Here is a 26,490-nt window from a genome sequence, read left to right as displayed (position 1 = left end):
ATTAAAGCAATGTGAGATACTATAGGAGACATCACCAATTTAACTCTCTTTTCAAAAACAATATACCAAGAAATCAATATATGGCTATAAATGAGCACAACAACAGTCACACATAGCCTCTTATTGGTCTTGAATGTACAGCAAATCAAATTTGTTCCTTTAATTGCAAGAGGGATGAATATATTTGAGGTTGTCTGGCTGTTTAGCTGACAGTGAAGGAAGTGAAGATGCACCACTGAATCTCTGGATCTTTCCTAATTGTGTCACAGTAGAAAAAGATGGATGAGGCACGTTCACTCACCTCTTTAACTAAGATTATCAGTGACACACTTTTGTCTTCCTACAGCAGTTTCGAACGGCATATTTAGATCGATACATTAATTTCTCTTTAGCTCGTTTGTTTTCTAAAAATGGATATGGGCTATAAGGTGTTTTCTTAAAGGTGTGAGATCAAGTGTAAGTATAGCTTTTAGCATTAAATGGACCAAACCAAATGCTTGAGAAGGGTTTTAAATGATTGAACACAGACCAAGAATCAGCCCTTTTGGCTCGAGATGAATTGCCAGCTTCAAGTGAGAGATAAATTCCAGTAAATACTATGGCTTACACACAGATAAACCCTCACGCACACAAACACAGAATTATTGAATGCGAGCACATTTCTCCATATAAATCCAGATTAATGAAAAAAAGCTTTCAGGAAATAGTGAAAGTGCTCTGACAGCAAAAAGGACCATAAAGCTTGGAGGACAATAGGCAACAGTTAAGCTTTGCTCCATAGAGAACATGTTTTTGGCCCACATTCATGTGCTCTGAATGGCAATTCACTGTTACATGACTTTAACCATGTTGCTTTGGGCAGCAGAAGATGATGAAAATCAGCAGCTTTAAAATTTTGAAATACTAAAGCATTTCTTTCCCTTTTAAGTCTTTGAGCACCCAAACATTAATAAGGAAATTAAGGAACAGCTAAATGCTTCTTTAATAAACTAATTACATAGGTAAACACATTTAACATTTTCAAAGTGATAACAGACCATACTGTATATTTTTTAACATGTTATGATGATACACCAGTAGATGGCAACAAATGCATGCCTTTGTCAGTAAGTCATTAATTTACTTATCTGATTCATTCAGGATGTAAACAAGTGAATTTCAGAATGGATCCTCAGCAGTGAATGGGTGCCATCAGAATTAAAGTTCAACCATCTGATAAAAAAAACCACAATAATCCACAAGCAATCCGCACAACTCCAGTCCATCAGTTAATGTCTTGTGAAGTGAAAACAACTCCAAAAATTATATATCTTAACGGATATAACATTATTTCCAGTACTTTAAGCATGCAAATGATTAGTATGATGACAAACAATGGCACAAAATGAACTGAGATGAATTAATGGGAATAAATGGAGACAGTGTATCTCTCATTGACCCTGAAAAGGCTTCCAATAAAAGAACGGGCAAACTAAGAGGGTGTTCTAATGAGCTGGATCTGTGTGTTTTGTCTTGTGTATCAAGGCACCGGGAAAACAGCCGTGAAAAGCTTGGTAGCATCAGAAGCGTGGAAATAACAAGCGGTGGCGCTCGCCAGCGTGGTATTTAAAGGCCAGGAATGAAGCTCGCACACACAATGCTCCAATCAGGCCGCTGCTTTTTTGAGAAATGCCGTTCCACTCAAATGCCTTTTGAAACCTCTCATTTCAAAGACAAATATGCCTGCCCTCTCATCTGAACCCAGTGTAATAAGATGTAAACAACAGAAACAAGAGCAGAACAGCTCAGAAGATAAAACATGGCTATTCTGGGCGAGACTACCGGAGATGTAAACTGACACCTTATCCTGGCAAGCACAAAATTCCTTAAGAGAATTATGAGGATTTCACAACAATAGTAAAACAGAACCGGATAATTTCATTCGACTTCTGGCATTCTGTTATGATTCATATACAGTTAGTCATAAGTAAGAGGAAAAAATAGATATGATGTAGTGCAATGTAAAACGGTGCTCTAAAATTTGTGCTAAGTAGTCTATATATTCATTAAACCAATTTGTTCAAAAACACTGTTTGATTCAGTAACTATACAAGGGACTGCCTTGAGTTATTGAATCACTCACTCAACTAATTACCAAAATAGCCAAAATATGGCCGTGATTACCTGGAATAATGGCGCTCTTGCTCATGTGACATGAGAGATTTTGAATGAAGCACAGTAATTCAAACCACCTGCTCTCTGTGCAAAACACTTGAAAAATAGCAGGAAATAATCTATATTTACAGTTAACCAACATACGGCTTCTGTCATCTGGCAAGAATAACGTATCAACTGAAGTTTTTCGGGTGTGGAAAATATATGCAGTTCAGAGGGAACTTTGCAAAGTTTTAGGCTGACTTGACTACTACAGTCTCTGAATGAGAAAAAAAGTTTAAGAAGTCAAAACTTGAAAAAAGAAGATCTTTAATGTCAGCCCTGTTGGACTTCCCATGTTTCTGACACTAGATGAACAGCAGAAGGGAAAATCTTGACCTGATATCAAAGGGAGGGATGTCCAAAACCTCACAAGATCCCAATGTCATTCAAGCCTTTTGAAGCCTGAAAGAAGAACGAACAGTATATTGCCTGAAGTTCACTGGAACATAGAAGGATGTCGGGGTTGTGATAGGTAATGACCATTGTTGAGCAGTAGTCCTCAATGTTTTTTGATATTAAGTGCAAAAAAGTGGTACACTTTGCAGTTTTGCATTTCATGTCATGACATTGCAGCAATATTTAAGTGTTTGACACTCTAAATTTAAATTAGAGCTATGTGAGATATAGAGAAAAGTTTTAGATTACTTTTTTGGTAACACTTTATTTTGATGGTCCCTTTTGAACATTCTGTTTACAATAAATAGTGTTGCACCCACTGTACATGTCTGCCGACTCTCATCAGAGTATAAGTAGACTGTTTTCTTAATATCTGCCAACTCTTTATTGTCATCGTCTTTCAACAGACCATAAGTTACCATAAGTATCTTTGCAGGAACATGTCAACTTATTCTTACCCTAACCCTACCAGTCTACCAATACTCTACTAACACGTTAATGAGATTTAGTAGACATGTAGGTGCAACACACTTATAGTCAACAGAATATGTTAAAAGCACCATCAAAATAAAGTTAAAAGTTACTTTCTATTTTGTGGGGAGGGAATGCGTACTTGGAATTGCGAGAAATAATTCACACATATCACTCTGTAGTGGGCAAAGTGAGAACCAACATGTATTTGTAAAGAGGTTATGCATATATAATATAACCCACAGTATATTTGCCATGATGTTGAACACCAAGTCATGAAAGTCTATTTTACCATCTTGACTGTTACTGTATTTTTAATTATAGAGGAAAAGCTGTAAACAATAGTTATGAATCATGGGATCATAAGAGCTGTACACCATTAACTGGGATCAATGTTGATTTCATAATGTAAAGTCTGTTCTGCAGTCTGCAATTTGCATTTCATTTATTAAGAGACTATTGAGCTCTGAGATGAGATATTAGGATGCCTATCATCTAAAAAAAAATTTCAGGTGTTACTTCCCCTGGACTCCTTGGTTAATTATTTCTATGCAATATTTAAGGAACCACTTATTATCTCAAACAGCTAAATGAACATGCTCACCACAGCAATTCGGGTAATTCCATTTTTGGGGGACATCTGCACAGCTCGTACAGGTAGGTCACAAAGAGTCAGGCTTTTCAGGATTTATAATTCCATGAGATTAGCTTTTTTACCCTCAAAATAATTTCATTCTTAGATCCACTGATTTATATGAGAGGCCTCTCATTTGAATATAATGAACTGTTAACCCCTAAAAATGGAGTAGTCCATTATGAATACGATAGAAATAATGCTAGAATTTGATTATTAGGAAGAAAGGATGACAGATGTTGGTACTTTGTCTAGTGGGATATAAGAAAATGATAAATGAGGATCAAAAGGAATCTAAACTTAAATATTTGTGAACTAAAGGTGCTAATTAAAAATAATTTCATATGAGAATTAATAAGGCTTTGAAGATGAGTTCTTAATGATATTACTATAAATATAGCATGAGTCTGATGTTTCAAAGAGTTCATATTGTGTTTCTTGATCTAACATGTATTAACTGAGATGCTTTGTTATGCTCTTTGATGTGTTTCCTAGTCTCACCCAACAGATGTTTTATTGATTTTCATAAACATAACTTTAACATACAGGAATATATTTTCAAGATGGGTGTATTATGTTTTTTGTTTGCAGGATTAATTATAGTCTGACATGTAACTAAAATTACTTGTTTTGCAACATGTGATGGTCTAAAATGTAGTGCATATATGTTTTCACTAAAAATTGACATTTGCTGAGTATTTACTTACCCCCGGGTCATCCAAGATGTAGATATGTTTGTTTCTTCAAATAGTTTATCATCTGAAAACAGTCCAACAGAGTTTTAAACCAATATGTCAATGGAGTTTGTTGTGAAAGGACATCAAGTGATGGACTTTTTCACTGAATAAAGCGTTAATATGGATTATGGTGTTGTATTTTGGCCAGAAAAATGTCTAAATGACTCATTTGTTTCTTACAAAAAAATGTTTCTTTTCACTTCACAAGATGTTAATTGATGGACTGGAGTGGTGTGGATTTCTTGTGTATTATTGTGATGTTTTTAACAGCTGTTTGGACTCTCATTCTGATGGCACCCATTCACTGCAGAGGATCCATTGGTGAGAAAATTATACAGTGCTACAATCCTACAAATCTGCTCCCATTAAGAAACAAACTAATTTAAAACTTGGATGGCCTTGGAAGTAAAACAATTTTTTTGTTTGTTTGTTTTTTTGGGTGAACTTTTATTTTAAGGTTCATGTCCTCATTCCTTATCATGCAATGAAAGTGGGTGCTGACAAAGATTTTTTGTATATAACTACTTAAATTTGAGTCCGTACTTCATGCAAACATATCATTTGATTCCAAATAACTTGGAATATCGAGAACATGTTATATGGACTATTATGATGGGAAGAGAGTGGCTCAGACATTCTGCTGAACATCACATTTTGTGTTTCACACAAGAAAGAAAGTTCTGGGTTTGGAATGACTTGGGGTTGAGTAAATGATGACAGTATTCTCATTTTTGGGTGAATTGTTCTTTTAAGTTTGTTTTTCTTTACCTACTGTGCTTGCTGATGCGGTGCAAAGCAAATGTTTATCTCCATCCTGAAGTGATTACTCCAAACACCTGCTCAGCCATAGAGGAAAAATCACAGGATAAGACGTGTTGCATTTTCAGCAGCACTGCTTTTGATAGACGAGAACCTGGAGAAAAGGGAAAGTATCTGCTGTCTTTCTCTGCCTTTGCACAGATGGTGTTTCTTTCACACTCTGCTGAGAGTTTGCTTTTCAAACAGGTTTGTAAATATCACACAAAAATCCAAGCATATGCAGGTGAGGATTGCTGGGCACTTTTGTTCCAGAAAGGAAGAAAAAGCCAGTGAAGGAATAATATTCTCAGGGGGCTGCGAATCCAATTCATTTGTTGTTGAAAGAAAGTTTAACATGATGCAGCTTTTTAAAAAAGTGTTTTATTTAATAACTTAAAAACATGCTCATGTGATAGCATCTAAATTAAGTTTTTATTCATGTTAAACTATTATTTAATATTAAGAGGAAAAAAAATCTGTGAATATCAGCACTATATTTAGATTAAAATGAGTCTCTCATGCACTTTCTTTAATAAAAACAAATAATAAAGAAAAAGGTTTTTTTTTTAATTAAATGAATTGCTCTGCAACTAGATTTATAAACTGCAGCACTTATTAAAGAAAACCGTTTACAAAATGTGAGAAAAAAGGTGAGCGTTTATTTGGAAAAAGTAATTTTAAGGCTTGGATCTGAAAGAATTTCCTCCCTAAAGGGATTCTCCATCCCAAAATGAAGATGTTGTCATTAATCACTTAACCCCATGCCGTTCCAAAACCGCGGTGATACAGAAGAGCATAGGCAGTTTGAGTGATGTGGAGAGACACAAAGGAGACTGTTGACAAAGTCGACATTTTTGTTTTATTTGCTTACAAAAAGAATTCTTTTCATTTCATAACATTATGGTTGAACATTGATGGCAGATGAACTATTCTGACGACGTCCTTCATACTTTTCTGAACCTTGACAGTGTAACTTACTTGGCAGTCTATGGGACAGTCACAAGCCTCCCAGTTTAGATCCAAAATATCTTAAATAGTGTTCCGAAGAGGTTTTGGAACGACATGGGGTAAGTGATCATTGACAAAAATTTTATTTTGGGGTGGAGTATCCCTTTAATATAATTCTGATATAAAATTAATACCCCCCCCCCCCACACACACACACACACTTTTCACAATAAATATTGATTCAGAGCCACACAGGAGAAAGGAGAGAACTACTTAGAATTACAAATATTTTTCTCATAAAAATATGAAGGTCTGTTTTTTACTTTTATTGTTAAAAACTAGAACTGTCAATAGAATAAAATTAGTTAACATGAAATATCAGGGAAATATTCTAAAGTATTCATAATTTTTTATTTATGTCGATTTCAACACTAGGCCACTAAATTAAAATTTTAAAACTATTAAAAGCCAACGTTGTAGGCAAAGATATTATTTCATCGACTTTGACAAACATGAAACTAACAATAAATGGTTGCAATAAATAGAAATTTGAACATAGATTAATAAAAACTATAATGTACTACGCGTTGTTAGTTAATGCATTACTATGGGACTTCATTGTAAAGTCTTACTGAGCCAACATAATCAGTATCTCAAGGTAACGTCTTAACTTTGACAGGCCTAAAAACATTTTCTTTTTCTTGCCCTTTTCGATTTTCCACAGACCCCTCTAGCGGACACGTTTGTACAATAAGTATATCTTTCTTCAGTAGTAATAATTAGTTTTAATTACTTAAACATCTCGTACGACCGCGCTTGTAATTTGTGTGAACTTCACGGCCAAAATCTTGCCCATTATCATTAGTCCTCCAGAAACAGCTTAAGTTAAAAACATAAAAGCATCTCTCATTCAAATGTTATCTATTCTTTGCTGCCCAAGAGAAGGCGCTCAAAGCAATGGGCCCTGTCCCGCGAGGGCTGCTCCACTGTTTTATGGAACGTACCAACTAGGACGAGAGAGGGGTTCTGTGTTTATATGAACGAGAGCGCGCTGTCAGCTCTCTGCGTGTAGTAACTTCAGCACCTGGACAGCGACCTCAGCGAGTCAGGCGCACGCGCTCCGACATGGCTTGAAATACCGCATTAAAGTGCTCAACTGTAGTCTTTTGCTTCTGAAAAACCGAACTGTTGCTCAGAATTTTACTGACACCGAGTACCAGAGAAGCTTCGGTTATTGCGGGTCTCGCTCATCTAGAGGCTTCGCTCTGTGGAGAAAAGTAACTGCGTCTCCGCTGATCTCACTGTAGTCGAAGATGGAGACACCCGCCGGGACCGGACTGAAGCTCTTGCTGTGGATTTTAAGCCACATCAGCATCTCTCAGGCAGCTTCTCCATCACCTCGTAAGTTGCAGTTGATTCCGTGGCTCTTTTGCGGTGGTGGGGACCGGGATGCATCTGACACGCTGGGGTTCTTTAGTCAATAAGTCTGATGGCATTCCCTCTACAGACGTAACTGGTGTAGTCATGAATTCTTCTGAAGAAACTTGCATTATTTGCAGTTGCATGTTGGTCTGGTCATTGCAATTATATTGCCGTTTATTGCGGTCGGCAAACACCAACAATCTTTCGAGACTTGGTGGAAAGGTGGAACACATAATTAGCCTAGGTGGTGCAGATGATATTTAACCTAAAAACATTAACCTAAAGAATCACGGCAGCACTGTATGCAAAAATACTATGACAGCGTTTCAATTTTATATGAATAGATTTATTGTGTTTAAACTTAAGTCACTTTTTTAAGATATAAAAAATATATGTTTATTAAAATAAATAAATAAATTATTGCCTTCCCAAATCATTCGATTTTACTTTAAAGTGGCTCTTTTAATGCTACACATATTGGACTAATTTAAATTACATTAAAATAAATAAATCCATAAAAAAAGATACATAATAGGCAAGTAATTCAAAAATAGAAAAGATAGTGTGTTAATCACAATTATTTTTGTGTTTAGTAAATTAGTGTCAAATGTACCATTCTGTGTATCTTAAGCCAATACATTGGAGAGTGTTTAAACCTTGCCTGTCTGACAGTCATACTATTGCTAGAGATGTAGATGAAAAGCTTGCTATAGATGTTATATATCAAATTAAACATGACAACCTGCTGATTCAGATGATATCAGTTCTGCTATATACCACCCATGATCACCAATAACATGATCACCAATCATAAAAGAGATGTGTATTTTTTACTGTCTTAGCTCATTGTTTGTGCTCATTAAAACTGACAATGTTTACAACTCACTCAATGTTACAACACGTCCTACTGTCCCTTAACAAATAAGTTAAAGAACTCTGATGTTCAAATGCTTCACATGCCACATATTAATGTAGTTCTATGAATCATGTGTTAAGAGCTGAAAATGAGCTGCTGGGTTCCCTCCTGATCTAACCTTAACAATAGCGATTTACCTTGACTGTCAACCCAGCATCGGTTCAACTCTTAAACAGGTACAGTAGCTATTGGAGGAACAAAAGTTGCATGCTATTTCAACAGTGTTCTGTAACAGCAAAGTTGTTTTTTATGCAGCAGTGAAAGTATAACCTTTTCTACTTTATTATTAAGCTTGGTGAAGAAATACATACATATATATATATATATATATATTGTTTTTGCCAAATTATGACATGAGGCTGTTAACGATTAGGAATATTAGGAACACACTTTTCTAAAAAAAAAAATTAGGAACACACTTTTCTAAAATAAAGCAAAAATAGTTGTTGCAAACACACAATGTTGTGGAATTAGGAATGTATTTTAATTTAGTCTGAAGCACCCACCACTTTAATATTACTACATTGTTTAATTACTTGACTAATTGCCTTGCAGAGAGTTAGCACGGCAAAATCAATAGGGTCAAAAATAAATTGTTTTTTAGAAATAATTGGACGGTAGGTCTTATAAAATAAAATCCACGTTTGTTCCACATCAACACCTAATGCAGCTCATAGTCAACAATTTTTTTCACCGTGAGAATTATGAATGACTGATTTCACCAATACTGATTTGTTGAACACACTCGCTGCAAGCCTGCAAGTAAGCAGAAATCTTTATTGCCGGACAGACTACAGATAGCCAGGAATAATAAGATTAACAGGCTGGAATAGTCAGTCACCTCATGGCCAAAATTTAGATGCAGCCAAGACTCACTTAAAAAAGCTTGCCAAAACAATGATTAATCAACAAGTTCATTCACCTACAGAAATGTTTTAATCAATCTTTCCAGCTCTACATGTGGGAGAGAAACTGAGTTGCTGAGATAGCTGATTCTTCCTCTGACAGATGGATGGAGGTTTGAGATAAAGTTTGAAAATGTTAATTGAGCTGCAGAGGTTTTGAAATCTCTTTCTCTCTTTGTTAGCCAAGGCTACTGGAGCATTTGATATAAACATCCATCTCCCCACGAGCTCTCGTGGGTCTGATTAAGAAGAAAAGGTAACTGGACTGATTTGGCCTATATGGCGGCTGCTGCTGAGAATGAAATTTGGATGGAGTTTTCTTATTCACTTTAGTTTCACCACAGCACAGAAGCAGAATCATTTGTAATTACTCCGGACAATGGACAGAATTAGTGTAATTTCCTTAATCACGTCATGTATGCAATCAATGCGACTTGCTGACAGGGTTTTTGCTCTCTGTATAGCAGCAAAATATAGTCAAAGTGGCAGCTCAATGACCTGATCAGAAACAAAGTTATTTTAGTGGAATGTGAACATGTCACTGTGGATTTTGCTCAATGGAAACTTCTCTTAGAGACAAAGATTTTATCAGAAATTGTTCTCAACATGGCAGTTAAAACGATGCTGGTATTCCTTTTTCAGAAGATTTATTCAATTATGAGAAAAAGGGTCACCATTCAAAAGGCAAAGTAACAACTCTGAGAAATAAAGCTGGAATTGTGACAAATAAAGTCACAATTGTGAGAAATAGTTGCAATCAATATCACAATTATAAGAATATCCATTATTGTTAGTTCTAAATTTGCAATTGTTAGAAATAAAGTTGTAAATATGAGAAATTAAGTTGCAAATGTGAAATATAAAGCTCAAATTTGGACAAATAAAGATATGACTATAAGAAATAAAGTCACAAATGTGAGACATAAAGTCACAGTTACAAGAAACAGTAATAATTATGAGAAAAATTGTCACATTTGTGAGACACAAAGACACAGTTGTGTGAGGAAGTCGCAATGATTTAATGTTGCAATCCCAATTTCAGAGCGATAAGAAATAAAGTCAGAAGTGTGAGCTGAGAAGTTGAAATTGTGAGAAAAAGTGTTGCAATTTTGAGGAATAAAATTTTCAGTGCAATGTGTGCATGTCACTGTTCATGTTGTGCAGTGGAGACTTCTCTTAGAAACCGAGATTTCATTAGATGTTTGAGAAATGTTATTATAGATCTAAATATAGATGTCATTCCCAATGTATTTTAATGGAGCACTTTTGTCTGTTCTAGAGGCAGCAATTAAGTAAAACAAAAAGTTGTTACCCATAATCAACAAAATGGCTTTTTTTTTTACTTGAAAGATAGAAACAAAGGACTTGCAAAAAGCATAGCAATTAAGAATTAGACCATTACTGAGCAATAGCGTTGCTAGGAAAACACTGAAATTAAACCCACTCGTCTAGTTCAGTTCTTATGTTGCACACCCTATGGGAAAACAAGACTGCTGCCTCAGGATGTAACGCTTGGTCACCTGAGTTCAAGTCAATTTGCTTGTCCTTACAAAAGACGTAGATGCAGCGAGGCTACATGGTAAGGTAAATTGAATAAGCTGCTTTGTAATGTGCTTCTTTGTTTGTCACTATATTTGGTACAGTATAGCCTGTCATTTCTATACCAACACTTTTCCCACTTAAAAGTAAACGGCAAGCATCTGTGCCGGCAGTCCCTGAAAGATTAATTCACTTAATTTCTGTAAGTAAATTGGGTATTAAGGGACTCTAAACAACACCTTGAACGCAGAGCCAAGCGGAAATAACAACATTTGTCTTTAGGTGGAGGTGCGCAGATTCTACAATCTTCCTAATGAGCTGTTATTTTTATGACTGATTTGAAATTGATTTGAAGGGAAATGTTTTCTAGCAAAGGTCTTGTATTAATCAAGATATGTTTGTAGACAAGGCCAGAAAGTCAAACTGACCTTCTAAAATTCCTTGTAAGAAACTGTTTTCTTTTGACATTGAGCAAATGCTGTTTTCTTGGTGATGAATGAAATTATGATTAGGAATTGGATCTCGCTCATTGTATTTTGACTGCCTGTGTTTCCAGACAGCATCTCATGGATGTCTGTTCTAATTCAGAGTAAAGCATAAATCAGGTTATTGTAAGAAGAACTTGATTTTGTTTGCAATGAGAAATAGTCACACTGTGAGACATCAAAGTGCAACTGTGAGAAATAAAGTTGAATTTGTGAGGTATAAATTACAGTTGTAAGCAACAAAGTCACAGTTAAAAGAAATAAAGTTGCGAATGTGAGATATACAGTCAGAAATTATAGCCACAATTATGAGAAAAGATATGAGATATGAAGTTGAAATTATGAGAAAAAATTGTTGCAGTTGTAAGGTACTGTAGGCTATAAACTGAAGTTGTGAGATACATAGTCATAAATAATGTGAGCTGTAAAGTTATGATTATTATGAGAAAATAATGAGAAAAATATTCACAGCCCTGAAATTTTCTATGTCCGAACTGCAAATATTTTTCTTATGATTGTGACTGGGAATATGAGTCGCAAATGCAAAGATAAACAGTAACATGACAATTACGAGAAATAAAATTGTAACTATAAGGTATGAAGTTGAAATATTATTATTATTTACTCTGAGGTGGATACAAGCTTTTATAGCAGCTTTAATCATAGAATATCTAAGGGTTAAAAAGTGCTTTCCTTCGCCTCAATGGAATTCTCTCGTTCTATATAGACCTCCAAACATTTTTGATAAGCATTTGACACATGAAAACTATTTCCTTTGCCAGACAAAAGCTGTGTCTGATCGACTTAAAGTGAAGACAGAAGCGACTTCTCCTCCAGCCTATGTAACCTCGAATGGCACAGACAAACACAGACCCAAATCTTGTTATTCTCTCTTTCCCTATTGCTGGCTGTCTGTCTCCTATTCTATTTTCATCTCTATCTCTCCCACACACTTCTATAATGCACATATATACAAGTATTCAATCGCACACGCACAATTTCTCTCTTTTTTCCCCCAGGCAGTGGAGATTCTGTTATGACTATAGGCTCTAGACACAGGAGTGAGCTTTTCATCTAATAGCACAGTGGTTGCTGTACTCTGAGTGCACTTGCTCTTGTCTCTTAAAGCAGACTAGTAATAAAGCCTAAGCACTTTCAACTCATGGGCATACTGCTGTGAGTAACACTGTATATTCAGTATGAAAATGAAAAACAATCCAATGTAGTTAACATCTATTTGATGCAAAAAAATTTAATCCTGCGACAATGTTTGTGTTGGATAATTCAGCGTATTATTTGCTGTTATTTTAAGTGCAACAACTTATCCTACACTAATTTCCCTCGGACTTGTTTTAAACACACCCAGCAGTATTGATTGGATTCATTTTACCCAATTAATTAAACCCTAATGAAGTCTCACCTCAGGGGTCAAGGTTTGGCTGGTTAGTGTAGTCAGTTGCCCCCTGCTGGTAAACAAGGTAACTGCACCATTCTGGGAAGCAAAAGAATTTAATTTTTCTCAATTGATATCCATTTATTCATGTAGTCTGATGAAACACATTATTTAGACATTGGTGGCCTCACCCAACAATATTTAGTAGTTGAGCACTGGATGTTTAAAAAGATGCTTTTGGATGATTTGTTAATAATCTGATGTTACCTTGTTATGGTGCCTTGCAAAAACATTCAGACTCTGAAATGTGTCCTGCTTTAAATATCAAAATACTCTCTTCTATTTCAATACACAAACACTGATCAGACTAGCCTATATATTTTAGACTGTTAACATGACAGATCCCACCTTTAGTTCTGCATACCCCAGTCGGTCTGAATATATGAATAATGGTGTTAATGGGAAGACTAATTAAGAAATAATCAAACAACTCACCCACTTTAATTACCACAGACATTGACGTCATTTAAGCATCCAACAACGTCAAATGACTGGAGGATGGAGAAGTATGGGCTTGGGCATCCGTCCATCTATCTCTGTTTTCAGTGTTTGTGGAGTTAGTTTGTGGAGTAAATACCGTATTTTTCGGACTATAAGTCGCACCTGAGTATAAGTCACATCAATCCAAAAATACGTCATGATGAGGAAAAAAAAACATATATAAGTCGCACTGGACTATAAATTGCATTTATTTAGAACCAAGAACCAAGAGAAAACATTACCGTCTACAGCTGCGAGAGGGCGGAGCACTGAGCATTATAGAGCGCCCTCTCGCAGCTGGAGACGGTAATGTTTTCTCTTGGTTCAAGTTTCTTACTTCATTTCTCTCGGTTCATGTCAAATTATTTTTTAGAAATAAGTTGCACCTGACTATAAGTCGCAGGACTAGCCAAACTATGAAAAAAAGTGTGACTTATAGTCTGGAAAATACGGTATATGTTAACTGTGTGTTTACACAGCTTTATTAAAAATGGCAGATGCACCGTTTCGTATAGTGTATGTTTAGGTCAATCGACGTAAGCATACGTCACTAGTAGTTCTTATTGTGCTGGGTCAGACCCTACGCTGAAGTAGAAGCTAGTTTAGTCCGCCCAACAGGTGTTCCTAGCTGAAACAATTTCAAGACTGTGTGGCGCGGACACACCAAATAGTTATAGGAAATATGAAAATGTTCCTCTAGTGCCAAAGCCCCTTTAGAGACCTATTAGAGATAGTATTTGGGAGCTCTGAGGCCACAAACAAACAAGCAGTTTGGAATGTTTTGTGGCTGCTCTGAGATTTCTCCAGCTTATTATCTTATGCTGTAAGACAAATATGGCCAAATATTTAGGGCTCTAAAGACATCAAAGAAGTATTTATCATTTATAATTAAACTGTATATCACAGCTGTGACTGGATAAAAAAAAAAATTACACCCACATTTCTATACCGAACTTTACTAACACAGAACCAGGCAGGGCACAGGCTTGAAATTTCTGCGGGATTTATTGCGCCATTGGATGCAGGTCAAATCCCGCACACATCCATATTTAAAATAACTGTCATAACATCCATGACACATTTAAGCCCGGGTTTAACAGTCTGCTCTCTAATAATGAGCTCGGATTACTGTGGTCAGAAATATTGATAATGTAAATTAGAGCAAATCTCAGGGTGTAAGAGGAATGGTATGTGTAGGAAAAGTAAGCAAGCTCAAAGACTTCGAAACTGTAGCCTCCATAGAAGGGAATTTGTCATGCTGTAGCTGCATTCACTAAACAAACACACTCCTATACCTCTGGGAAATATTCAGCCTCATTTCTGCAATCATAATTGGAGTGTTCAGGGGGAGATTATCCATATCATTGTGCCAAAGTATGCAGCCAAGACCTGTATAGCATCGAAATCCGCAATATTTAAAATCGTGTCAAGATAAAGACACCTAAAGCCTAAATTAAACCATCATACTGTGGTTGTTCTCATCATAAGCTTATGATTACACATTATTTGCAGTTTGAGTCTTTTATGATTATAGCCATGGTGGTTAATATTCAAGCAATAAAGTCAGAGCGAAGAAGTGGAGTGCTGTTTGCAATCGCTCTAATGATTTGTTCACAGTAAGAAGGTATATCGTTTGATTTCATGTACACATTAGTGTCCAAAGGTTTGGGTCAGTAAGATAAAAACGATTTATTCATCAGGGACACATTCAATTGATCAAAAGTGTCAGAAAAGACATTAAAAATGTTACAAAATATTTATATTTCAAATAAATAATGTTTGGACTTTAATGAAAAAAATACAAAAAATATTAAGCAGCACAAAGTTTTTCAACACTGATCATGTTTATTAAATGATTATTAAGCACCAAATCAGCATATTAGAATGATTTCTGAAGGATCATGTTACAGTGAACACTATTGGCTACAGTTTTGGCTTCTGAACATTCTGATTTGTGTCACATATATAAATTATAATAATATATATTTAAAATTGCAATAATTTTTCACAGTATTACTGTTTTTACTGAATATTTTTGATCAATTGCAGCCTTGGTGAGCAAATGAGACAAAAACATTTAAAAAAATCTTACCAACTCCAAACTTTTTAAGGGTATACATAGATTTCATGTTGACTTTACGGGAAATTAAACACTAAATGAGAAAAATATTGAGCAAGACTTCACTTCTTATCTCACATGGACCAATTTTACCCACTTTTACATTTGCATATTCTAAAGGCACCGCTAATCGCAGCTAGAGAAATGCCTCCACTAAGCTGTGACATTGTGCACTATTAAAAAAATATAAAAAAAATCAAAATAATGGTCTGCTAATCCCCTGAATAACTCAGTCAGAGAAAGGGGGGATATTAGAAAAGCTGCAATGCTTAGTGAAGCTTGTATGCTAGGCATCTCTTAAAAAGATGTGCGGTTCTGTATCTAACACACTAATGCGTGGGTGACAACTTTCAAACTTTTACATGTGTAGTTTTATAGAATAATCTTAGAGAGCAAGACGAGAGATCTTGGATCAGAAACTAAATCAAATTTCTTCTTATCACATATTATTTGTAATTACATTTTCATCAAAGGGTAGTCATTCTCCTGGATGTATCGAATACCCAGCCAAATGACAGGATGCAATTAACAGCACATATTTTGTCATTTTTGCTCTTCTAAATATTTTATCTGAATATTTTTTTTTATTGATTGCCCTGCAGAAGTGCTTGTAATCCTGTAAATCTGATTCCCTCTGTTTTTCCTCTCTGATCTTCACGTACCCTTTCATGCTTTGCATCTGCTCTTCATTTCACTCAGTAATACATGTCAAACATCTGACGAATGGCACTGAAGTTCATCTCACAGTCTACTACTTTGTGATTTATCCTCAGGCTCATGAATTAATCTATGGGGCAATTACTAATGCACTATGCCATGCTGAGTGCTGCGACCCCTGCAATCCTTTGGTGTAATGTCAGCGCTGGGATATAGAATGGCTCTTCCAAGTACTCGCCCTCCACAAATCAAAGTGAGCAGTGCATAATAAAACAAAAGTGCTGCCTGTATGTTTCGACGCAGTGCTGTCACTTCTCGTGATTGGCTATGACAGTAGCCCTCCCCCATTCACTCTATTGTAGTCGCTATAATAACCTGAAGTGCAGAGAAATCGCCCCATATGCTGCTGCAGATTGCATCTCCACGTAGAGGCGAAGGTTCTTGCTTAAGAGTGCTCCTATTTGTCTTTTCTCTCTTGTCTCTAATGTCAGTCTCTGCACTCCTGCACGCTGAATGTCAATGGGCCTGAGCTGCAGCCGCCTCGGAGGTAAAGCAGGAAATTATCTCCCTCCTATAGATGTCTGCTGCAAATGGTCTTTGCTGGAAGAGAAACAACAGGTTACATGTAGCAAAGACCACTGCAATTTTTCTTGGTTTTTATGCTAAAATTGTTGGGGGGAGTTTTTGTGTGTGTATGTTCTGAAAAACCGTATTGTAGTCTGTCTGAAACTGTGGTTCTCAACTGGTTTTGCTTCAGGCAACAGATTTTCTTTTGGAAATCATGCGGCGACCCAATAAAATACCCAAATTGCTTATTATACTCAACTGTTCAAAAGTTTGGGGTCAGTAAGACATTTTTTTTTCTACAAAATTAATTATTTTATTTAGCAAGGATGCATTCAATGGACCAAAAGTGAAAGTAAAGACATCTACAATGTTACAAAAATAAATAAACACATATCCAATAAATACTGTACCATTCTTTGCTGTTTATAAAGAAAAATGTCCTTGAACATAAAACCAGACATTGAAATGTTTTAAATTTGATTTCATTAATCTATTTAACGATGACATTTTATTCACATCTTTGTTCTTGTTCATGTTTACTAAACTTACTAAACATTACATAATGATTAAAATATGATTATTTAATTTAAATTGACATGCTTACACACATCAGTAAACTTTCAGTTCATATGGTTTTTACAGTATTTGTTGGCTTTGTTTGTTGTGTAGCCCTCTATTTACACATCTTAACAAATAATCTATGAATTATTTGTTCATGTTTTTGTAGTACCCAATCTAAAGTGGAAACTATTAATAATTTGCAACTGTTTATAAATGTTTACTAATTATTAATATCTTTATGAGCAGTCATCTCGATGAGAAAAAGTGTCCCGAAAAACCTGAATTTAAATAAGTTTAGTAGCAAACATTGACAAGCACATTAGCTCACGTTTCAAACTCTTTGATTTAACTAAGGAGCCATTAAGCAATATATAATGTTTTTATTAATGAAAGTTATAATAAAGTGTTACCTAATTCAGTTTCTTTGACATTACTGAATCTATTATTTTCTTGTTTTGAGTTAAGATGCATATTATTTTCAGGATTTGTTAAAGAAGTGCATTTCCTCTAAGAGTATATACTTGTTCAAGTGCACACTTTTCTCTCTCAGTTCACTTCCTTTTGTGTTTGTCTCATCGGTCATCATCGAGTCATTAGATGGTAAAATTACTGGCATTTGATTATATATTTTGAATAGAAGCTGTTTTTTTTTGCTTTGATAAACATTGTGATGTGGGATTATGAAAAGGAGTTGATAATTGATTGAATGATTGTATGATATAATAAATAAGAATGATTGTGATTGGGACTTTTTGCGATTGTGAGTGAGATTAGCGCATATTAGATTGCTTTACTCTCCATGTGTCAACATTTGTTATGAAATGGAGAAAATCTAAGAATGAATGTTTTCAACATATTTTCCATTTATGCAGGTATGTTGTCATTTTGTGTGCAATCTTTGTGATTTATTTCAAGTTCTTTTTATTGGTTTAATCTCATGTTAGCTTATAATAAGCAGGATAACTGTGTGTTTCTACTGTATATGAAATCTCTTGCTCAGTTCATTTCCTTTTGAGCTGAGAGGAGTTTGTCTCATGGCTCATCGAGCCATTAAATGGGGTTATTACATGGAGAGAATCACAAAATTCATGTTTTCAACATATTTCCCATTTATGCAGAAAATAAAGACATTGCCGAGCAGAGAGAGAGAGAGAGAGATGAAGTTTATTGAATGACTTCAAAACAACACAAATCTTACTTTATGGTGGCTTGTCTGGGTCATGAATTCTTTTACATTTTGCAGTTTTTGTTCATGTTTTCAGGATGTCCACATCACACAACCTGACCATGTTCTCATATTTGTAATTTTTTCTGCTTCTACTGAGTGACAGATGAATTTGCACCAAAATACAGGGTTTTGTAAATGTACAGCCTTGAACATCAAAGATATACTTTTCCTCTTCTCTTTTATTTAGCTATCCAAATTATGCATTTTTGTTAGTTAAACATTTTATTTCTTGTGTTTAGCATTATTATTTCCCTGCTACTATAGCTGTGAGCATCATCATACTGTACTTCTGCATGCAATTAAACAACCGTATGAACTTTGGTAAACAAACTAGCTTTCAAACTACTTATCCGAATCATGAATCACCAAGCCTTTTCCATTAGCTCTCCCGGTCATCATGTACCTTTTTCTCGGCTATATTAACAGATGAACATGTGGAGGATTTCTAAGGGCTCTACTATTTCTCACTCGAAAGCTCTGAGAGCCACTTACGGTTTTATATCATTTACAAGGGTGGCCAGTGGGGTAGCCACCCATTAGCTTGCAAACTAATTTGCTAAGTAAACAGTGTTCGCTTTCTTGTCTCTCTCATTGGGGACAGCATTTAAGAAAGGCTTTTTTGACTTGTTTATACTTGTTGATGTATCCCTTGTGAGTGCCCTTCTTAATCAGTGTGGGGTATTTTTAGAGAGGCGTGAGTTGGCAAAGAACGTGTGCCAGCCAGAGTCATAATGGGATATGGAGAGGTTCTTAGTACACTGCTGAAGTGCTATGTGATACATGCAGCCTCACAGAGAGAGCGTGCATGTTTGTGTAGGATGTACTGTAATCAACTGTGGACCTCTATCTCTTGGAATAACTGACAGCAGCACCTACTAACCTGCCCAGATGACCAGTAGCTCTTAGTGAGCAGTTGATGAAGGCACACAAGCATACTGTTTACAACAAGTTCAGGTCCTGTCTGACCTAGATAATTAACCCCAAAACTTAAGATTAGAATAAATATGCATCATTTGCATTCAGCAAGCGCATTTAGTGTCCATAGAGAGCTTTGATGATTATTAGCATATTAAACTTAAGTGTTGTGAGTGCTGGCCTCACGGCTTGGTGTTTGGGAGCAATGCAGAATTATAATTTATCTCTTTTTTATATAAAACAACACAGGCTCACTGTAAAAAAAAAAAAAAACCTCTACCTACATTTTTTTTTTTTCAAAACTACAAAACATTCCTTTACATTTACATTTAATTCATTGCAGTTTCCAGCTGAAGCGAAAACTAGAGGCAGTAAAACACCAATAACTTTTAATTTCTTTTCACACAAATTATGATTACAGGAACCGATTATTGATTAATAAAGGCTTATTTTTGCACGGCTTCTCGCAATTGTTGAACTGCCACTATAAACATGGATCTGATACATATGAAACTAAATGTCCCATTAGTGATGCTCACCGGACATTTCATTTAGAAAAATGTCATGATACATATAAGAAAAAAAATAATAATAATAATAAAATAAAAACATTGCCAAAATTCATATATTTTGGATAAAACAAACTTTTAACACCACCCACTGTAAATGCATTTTCCTGTAGCTGCCATAATATGTACAACAACCAACTCAGATGACTGTGTCAGATAAAAATTAAAACGCTTTTAGGGCCATTCAACAAAAATGTTAAATTATGAAATGCTGTGATCCACACAACTAAGAAGGAACTAAAACAGTGCTAGATTTATGTTCATCTGTTTCAGATAAAACTGAACTTGCTTTTAGCGCTACACATATTGAACATTTAAATTACAAACTGCTGTAATACGTACAAGTTTCCAAGTTCCTGTTCATCTGTGTCAGATAAAACCAAATACGTTTTTATAACTCACAGAATTGAAAATTTTTATTGAGAAAAAATTCAGATTAAACTGTATGCGCTTTTAAGCACCACTCACTGGACATTTCACTTTCAAAGTGTTGCAAAGCATGCACGAAGCAACATTTTGCAGAAGTGTTGCCACAGGCCAATTTTTCCAATGAGTCTGGGTTACACTTTTTTTTCTTTTTTTCGAAAGGTTGAGGTGTCCTACAGCACTAATTCATCTTTTTTAGGTCCTCCTCAAACCTCGAGCCAAGTCTCTAAGCTCATCGCACATGCAGGTTAAACCACACATGGGACAAGTATAAGTAGTTATGCATTATTATTCAAATACATCACTACTTGCTCTAGCATGAATCTCAAGGGAATCTCTTTGCCCTCTCTAGCAAACAGCCATAAATTAACACACTTAACTAAGGTACATATGTGGACCCCCTCCGTGGATCTGTCTCACATGTGGCTTGTTAGGAGTTATATATTGCTGCTTCTTTTCGCAGTGGAGCAACAAGCCTCCTCTGAATATGTAATCACTTTTGATTTATTAATTTCAAGATATATGTACAACTATTCAAGACCTTGATATATATGTGACATACATTCATACATTTCAGTATGATTCTGAGATTGTGGTACTATTTTATACTATTAAAAGGGGAGTATTTTGCTACTTTCTGCCTGCAGGGAGGAAGAAGAAAAAAAATATTGGTATCCAGTCACATTAATTGAAAATGTGTGTCTGCTGGGTGTGGCTGCCGAAGTAGACCTATATATAGCTACATATAACTATATATAGCTGTAATTACAAGCAAAAATATAACTCCACATGGGGGTAAGATGGGGTAAGATGCCCCCTGAGGCAAGACGACCCCCCAACTTTAAAAGGATAGTTCAACCAAAAATTTGTTCCTAACATTTATGCTTTTATTTCTTCTATTGAGCACAAAAGATTATATTTTGAATAAAGTTGATGGTACCAATTGACTTTCTTCCATACTTTTGGTGAACAATCCCTTTAATATTTTCTGTGAGCACAAATGGCAAACAATCTCAATATATTTGGTGAATTGCCAATATATTCTTAATTTTGTCATTTAATCTATATTAAATCTATATTAACATTTGTGAGATTTGGTCAGTTGAAACAATTTTAAGGTTAATTATCTAATTTTATCTAGTTTTTTTAGTTTTGTGAAAATTGTGATCTGCAACATTGTATTATGTGAAATATTATATATTGTTTTCCTCTATTTGATAATAAGGGATAATAAGGGAACATTAAAATTGTTTTTTTTTTATTTCAAAGTGAAAAGATAAAATGTTTCTCATATATCTAATTCTGCATAGTGTGGTTTCTAATTCAGAATGTGATCATAACTTAACCAACTTTTTATATACAATTTGTGATTTGCAAACCTATGATAAAGTGAAAAACCACAGCAATGGTTATGTCTTTATTCGACATCAAAAAGCACTCACATGCCATCTGTTGCTTTAATAACTATTATGGCAACATTTAAGTGTGTTAACTAACTTCTAAATCTAACTTTTGCGGTTTCTGAAATGTTTTAAAAAAGCTGTCAAAATGTGACTCAATTAATTTACACTATGGTTTTGTGACAATATTATGCACAGATTAAAAGTTGCCTGAAACTCAAGGTGACACATTTTTGTTTAGTCCTTGCAGTTGTATTATCTTAATGGACTAGTTGTACAGTCTTAGGGTGCTTTCACACCTGCCTCATTTAGAGTTAGTTTCCTCCTTTGGTGCGGTTCGTTTGGGCAGATGTGAAAGCAGCAATCGCACTCGGGTGCGCACCAAAGGCAGACCAAACAAGCGTACCGAGACCTCCTTGAAGAGGTGGTGAGAACGTGATCCGACCTCGAACAGACCCAAATACAAAAAGTACTGATCATTTTTGGACTAAAACAGCTGCCATAGTCAGCTGCGGTGTGCATTATGGACATATAGTGCAACATATAGTGTTTGTTGACCCGCTCACTGTTTGCAGTGCATTAGAACGTTGTTTTCAAGCCACATCCGCGCTTCATTATAGAAATTTATTTTTTGCATATTGTGGTGTATACAGACAACGTACTAGATTATGGCCAGGGAGAAAACCAGCCTGCGCAGTCGTCTCTCCATAGTTGTGTTGTCTCCGTGTTGTTTGCTGGCTTTTCCTCTTATGTTGGAATTTTCCCGCACGTAAATTCTGACCAATCGAAAAGCAGTTTAGGAAATACATCATGTCCAATGATTGATGTGGATGTTGTCATGTGACTGCATTTTGGTTCGTTCAACTGCTTCGGACCAAAGCAATCAGTGTGGTGTGAAAAGGAACCAAAAAAGCTGAAAAATGCTACAATGTATAATTGTTTGCCCTTGTTTCAGACCAAATGAACCGAACTAGAGATGTGAAAGCACCCTTAATGGCCCGTGATTGTACTTCAGGGATTACAGAAAGGTAAATTTACTAATGTCAGTTGAAGCTCGTGTCTAAAGAGAGATGCTTGTTTGCACTGGACTGATAATATAGAAGCTTTAGTTTAAACAGTGAAGTCAACTCTGTAATAAATCAATAACTTGAAATGGAAGGTAGTACAATTAAAATGCCCACTTTGAAATATGGATTTGGTAAGTATTAATGAATTTTTGTAGAAGGAAATTAATCAAGCCCCTTATCCAATTATATACCAAGCTCTGTCATTTCAATCTATTTTATGCCTTTGGGCATCCCCCTTAATTATGTTAGGTTATACTGCCTACAGGTAAATCTTAAAAGAATTAATCTGAGCTGCCAGATGTGCACATACAGTTGAAGGTTGTCATCTCCAACTTGGAGGACTGCTAAGATGTTCAGAGAAGAAATACAAATTTTAAATTCATCCAAAATGAATATGCTTAATTATCAGACCTTTGGATTAAAAAGGGATTTAAAAAAAATCACATCATTCCACAACTGGATACATAGTTTAATATGTTTAGTCATCTTTGCTTTGTTCTTCAGTCTTTTCCTGTCTTAACATTTCAACGTTAGTGTCACATTGTGAATAAAGGAGCAAATGCAGTTATTTCTGAGGAGATGGAAACTGTTGGTCTTAAACTGAGTACTTCTGGATGATATTCTGTTATTTTAACATGCCACTTTGCAATTTAATTGCTGTAACATAACAGTGTTGCTTACTCAAAAAAGCACTAATACAGATTGCTAATTACTGCTGCTTTCAATGTAGTCTGTGATTAGCCTAATTATTAAGAAAAGTAATGAAACGACTTGTATAAAAATTGTAACGAACAAAATATTTTCAAGCATGACAGCTGTGATTCATTTTATTTTACTGCACTACCCTGTTCATTTCAGCCGGATCGCCAAACATGACTGACCGACAGACTGATTCAGTGATGTCATAGTCATTATATGATTGGCTCACATGACATGTGACAGTTAGGCATTCTTCAAATATTCAGACGCCAATCTCCGCTTTTAATAAGAAAACCAGAGTTACGGCCCCACTAAATTTTAAATAATATATAGTTGTCTGACACAAGATATTAGTGTATACCAAGTGAAACATTTTGTGCATATTTCTTTCGTCTCTTTGGGAATCAAACAAGCAATGTCCGATTTTTGAATGAATCACTTGATTCGGTCTTACAGGTTAATAAAATTTCTGAATCGGTTCACAATTCATTTGGACAGCTCACTCACGGATTCAGTCGTTTGAGGCAATTTCTCTCTGAACGGTAATGGAATGTACTTTATAATAGAAAGCCAAAAGAGCACAAATGGATTGATTGTGGGGAAAAAGCAATATTTACTTACCATCAAAGCCTGTATTCTGTTGTTTGCCAGTGAGTATGATGTACATGAAATCCTACACCAGGACACCTGCACTTGCAGCATGTGAACTAACATTTTCCAACATAGTATAAAACAATGCAAGATAGTAATTAATTATTTTAAAAGGAAATGAATCATGTTCTGTCGTTTCAATCTCTTTTATGCCTTTATTTTACATATTATTTTAGAAGATAATACCATGCAAGATTGTCCTTAAGGAAAATATATTATTTTCCGCAATGACTGTTAGAAACGCCTGTTAAGTTTAACTTATTGTACTTAACAAGATCTTCGGAAGACGTCAATTGTTACCTCTTTGTTGAGTTTGTTTGGTGTAAACTATGTAGCCTAATTGTTGTTTGTTAGGCCAATTTGTTTGTGTTTTTACGCTAACGTCATGCAGTTTTTGTATAAGTTGTCAAGAGAAATGTCTCAGGCAACTATGACCAGTTTGCATGATCTCTGTTGTGGCCCTGATCAGTGCTGGTTCATGAAGGGAGGGTGAAATGTGTGAATCAGGTATTGGCCAGCAATAACCCACCTCTATCCTATCTGTGAGGGACTCTTGTGTGGATCAGGCCTAAAGCTTCTCTTCAGTCCTATCCATTATTCATCAGGAAGTCTCAACAGATGCTGCTTTCCATTTGATGCATGAGACTTGCATATGAAACTCTGTGAAATGTTGACATCCAGGGGGACAAGCATGTACGATTCTGTTGCTTTATTCAAGAGAATAGACAGCCATGTTTCAATGCTTTAGTTTTGACAACACTGAAAAAATGTAGAAACAAATTTCCATCAGAAATTGCTTGTAAATTCCACAAATAAAAAAATAAATAAAAAAAAATCTGTCTAATCATGCTAATTGAAGCATTAACACATGTATGTATTATATAATATTTTACAGTTTGCATTGAAAAATGCTTTAAATTGTGTCTTTCTTTCTTTTCTTTTTTTCTGCCTTTCGTATTACGTTAAAAATAGTTCAGCTTTTAAGACCCCTGGATTCCTTTCCTCTCCTTTTCACTCCATTTTGATGGTTATATATATTGAAAGCAAGAACATATTTTATGTAAATGCCCCCTCATTCTGTATATAAGATCTGGGTTAGGTGAACCTATAAGAGGACCAATAATTAGACTAGTCTTCCTGGCAAAAAAAAGTCATTTTGCATATCCTACCTGAGATTTTATTTGATTTTAAAGGGGGGGTGAAATGCTATTTCATGCATACTGAGTTTTTTACACTGTTAAAGAGTTGGATTCCCATGCTAAACATGGACAAAGTTAAAAAAATTAAGTTGTACGTTTGAAGGAGTATTTCTGTTCCAAAAATACTCCTTCCGGTTTGTCACAAGTTTCGGAACGTTTTTTTCGAGTATGGCTCTGTGTGACGTTAGATGGAACGGAATTTCCTTACATGGGTTCTGAGGGCACGTTTGCCGGAAGAGCGCGCGCTCCCGTACAGCAGAGCAGAGAGAGTCTGAGCACAGACAATCACTGATCAGAGCAAGAGCGTCGCGAAATGTCACAAAAGGAGTGTGTTTTTGGTTGCCGGGGCAAGACAACCCTGCACCTATTACCAAAGAAAAAACAGCATTAAGGGACCAGTGGATGGAGTTTATTTTTACAGAGCATCAACGGAGTTGTGCAAGTGTTTGTGTTTGTTCCCTGCATTTCTAAAATGCCTGTTTTACAAACAAAGCCCAGTTTGACGACGGATTTGCGTATCGTTTATTTCTTAAGGATGATGCAATCCCAACGAAAAAGGGTCACGATTGTGTGTTGGAACCACAGGCGGTGAGTAAAACTGCTTAAAATATCTCTGCCTCCTTGTTAGTGTGTCCGCCTCCCATCGGAGACCCGGGTTCGAGACCCGCTCGGAGCGAGTCCTTGCTCTAATAAATATCTTATTTCTTGCATTTCAGTTCTGTGTTTATGGATAATTGTCTAGCTTGGTGAGACGCTCTCAACGCAACTGGCGCTCGTGATTCTTTAGCTCCGCCCACACGTCACGCCTCCAGGCGCTCGTGTCTTTCCGGGAAAAATCGGAACAGACTATCTTTCTCTTATGAATATAATAAAACTAAATACTTTTTGGAGTTATGAAGGATTCAGTACTACTCTATAGGTACTCAAGATTAACAGGATATTGAGTGAAAACGAGCATTTCACCCCCCCCCCCCTTTAATGTACGTGGATAATATTATTTAAGGTGATGCCTTGTACATAGCTGTGTAATGTAATGGATCTAGAATCAGCTA

The 26,490-nt window shown here is 35.7% G+C and overlaps 1 protein-coding gene across 1 annotated transcript in view; it reads left to right on the top strand.

Moving 5' to 3' along the window:
- Positions 1-7,171: 7,171 nt before the first annotated feature.
- Positions 7,172-26,490, top strand: part of LOC113066023 (contactin-associated protein-like 2) — a 314,922-nt gene continuing 295,603 nt past the window's right edge. The window contains exon 1 of the mRNA XM_026237587.1: positions 7,172-7,581. Coding sequence (XP_026093372.1) covers positions 7,494-7,581 — 88 coding nt within the window. The 5' untranslated portion in view covers positions 7,172-7,493. The remainder of the gene's footprint in view (positions 7,582-26,490) is intronic.

This window comes from Carassius auratus, chromosome 49, assembly GCF_003368295.1.
Source record: "Carassius auratus strain Wakin chromosome 49, ASM336829v1, whole genome shotgun sequence".
In the NCBI taxonomy this organism is placed as follows: Eukaryota; Metazoa; Chordata; class Actinopteri; order Cypriniformes; family Cyprinidae; genus Carassius; species Carassius auratus.
The sequence above is the reverse complement of the archived record's forward strand: the minus strand, read 5'-3'. Positions and strand labels throughout refer to the sequence as shown.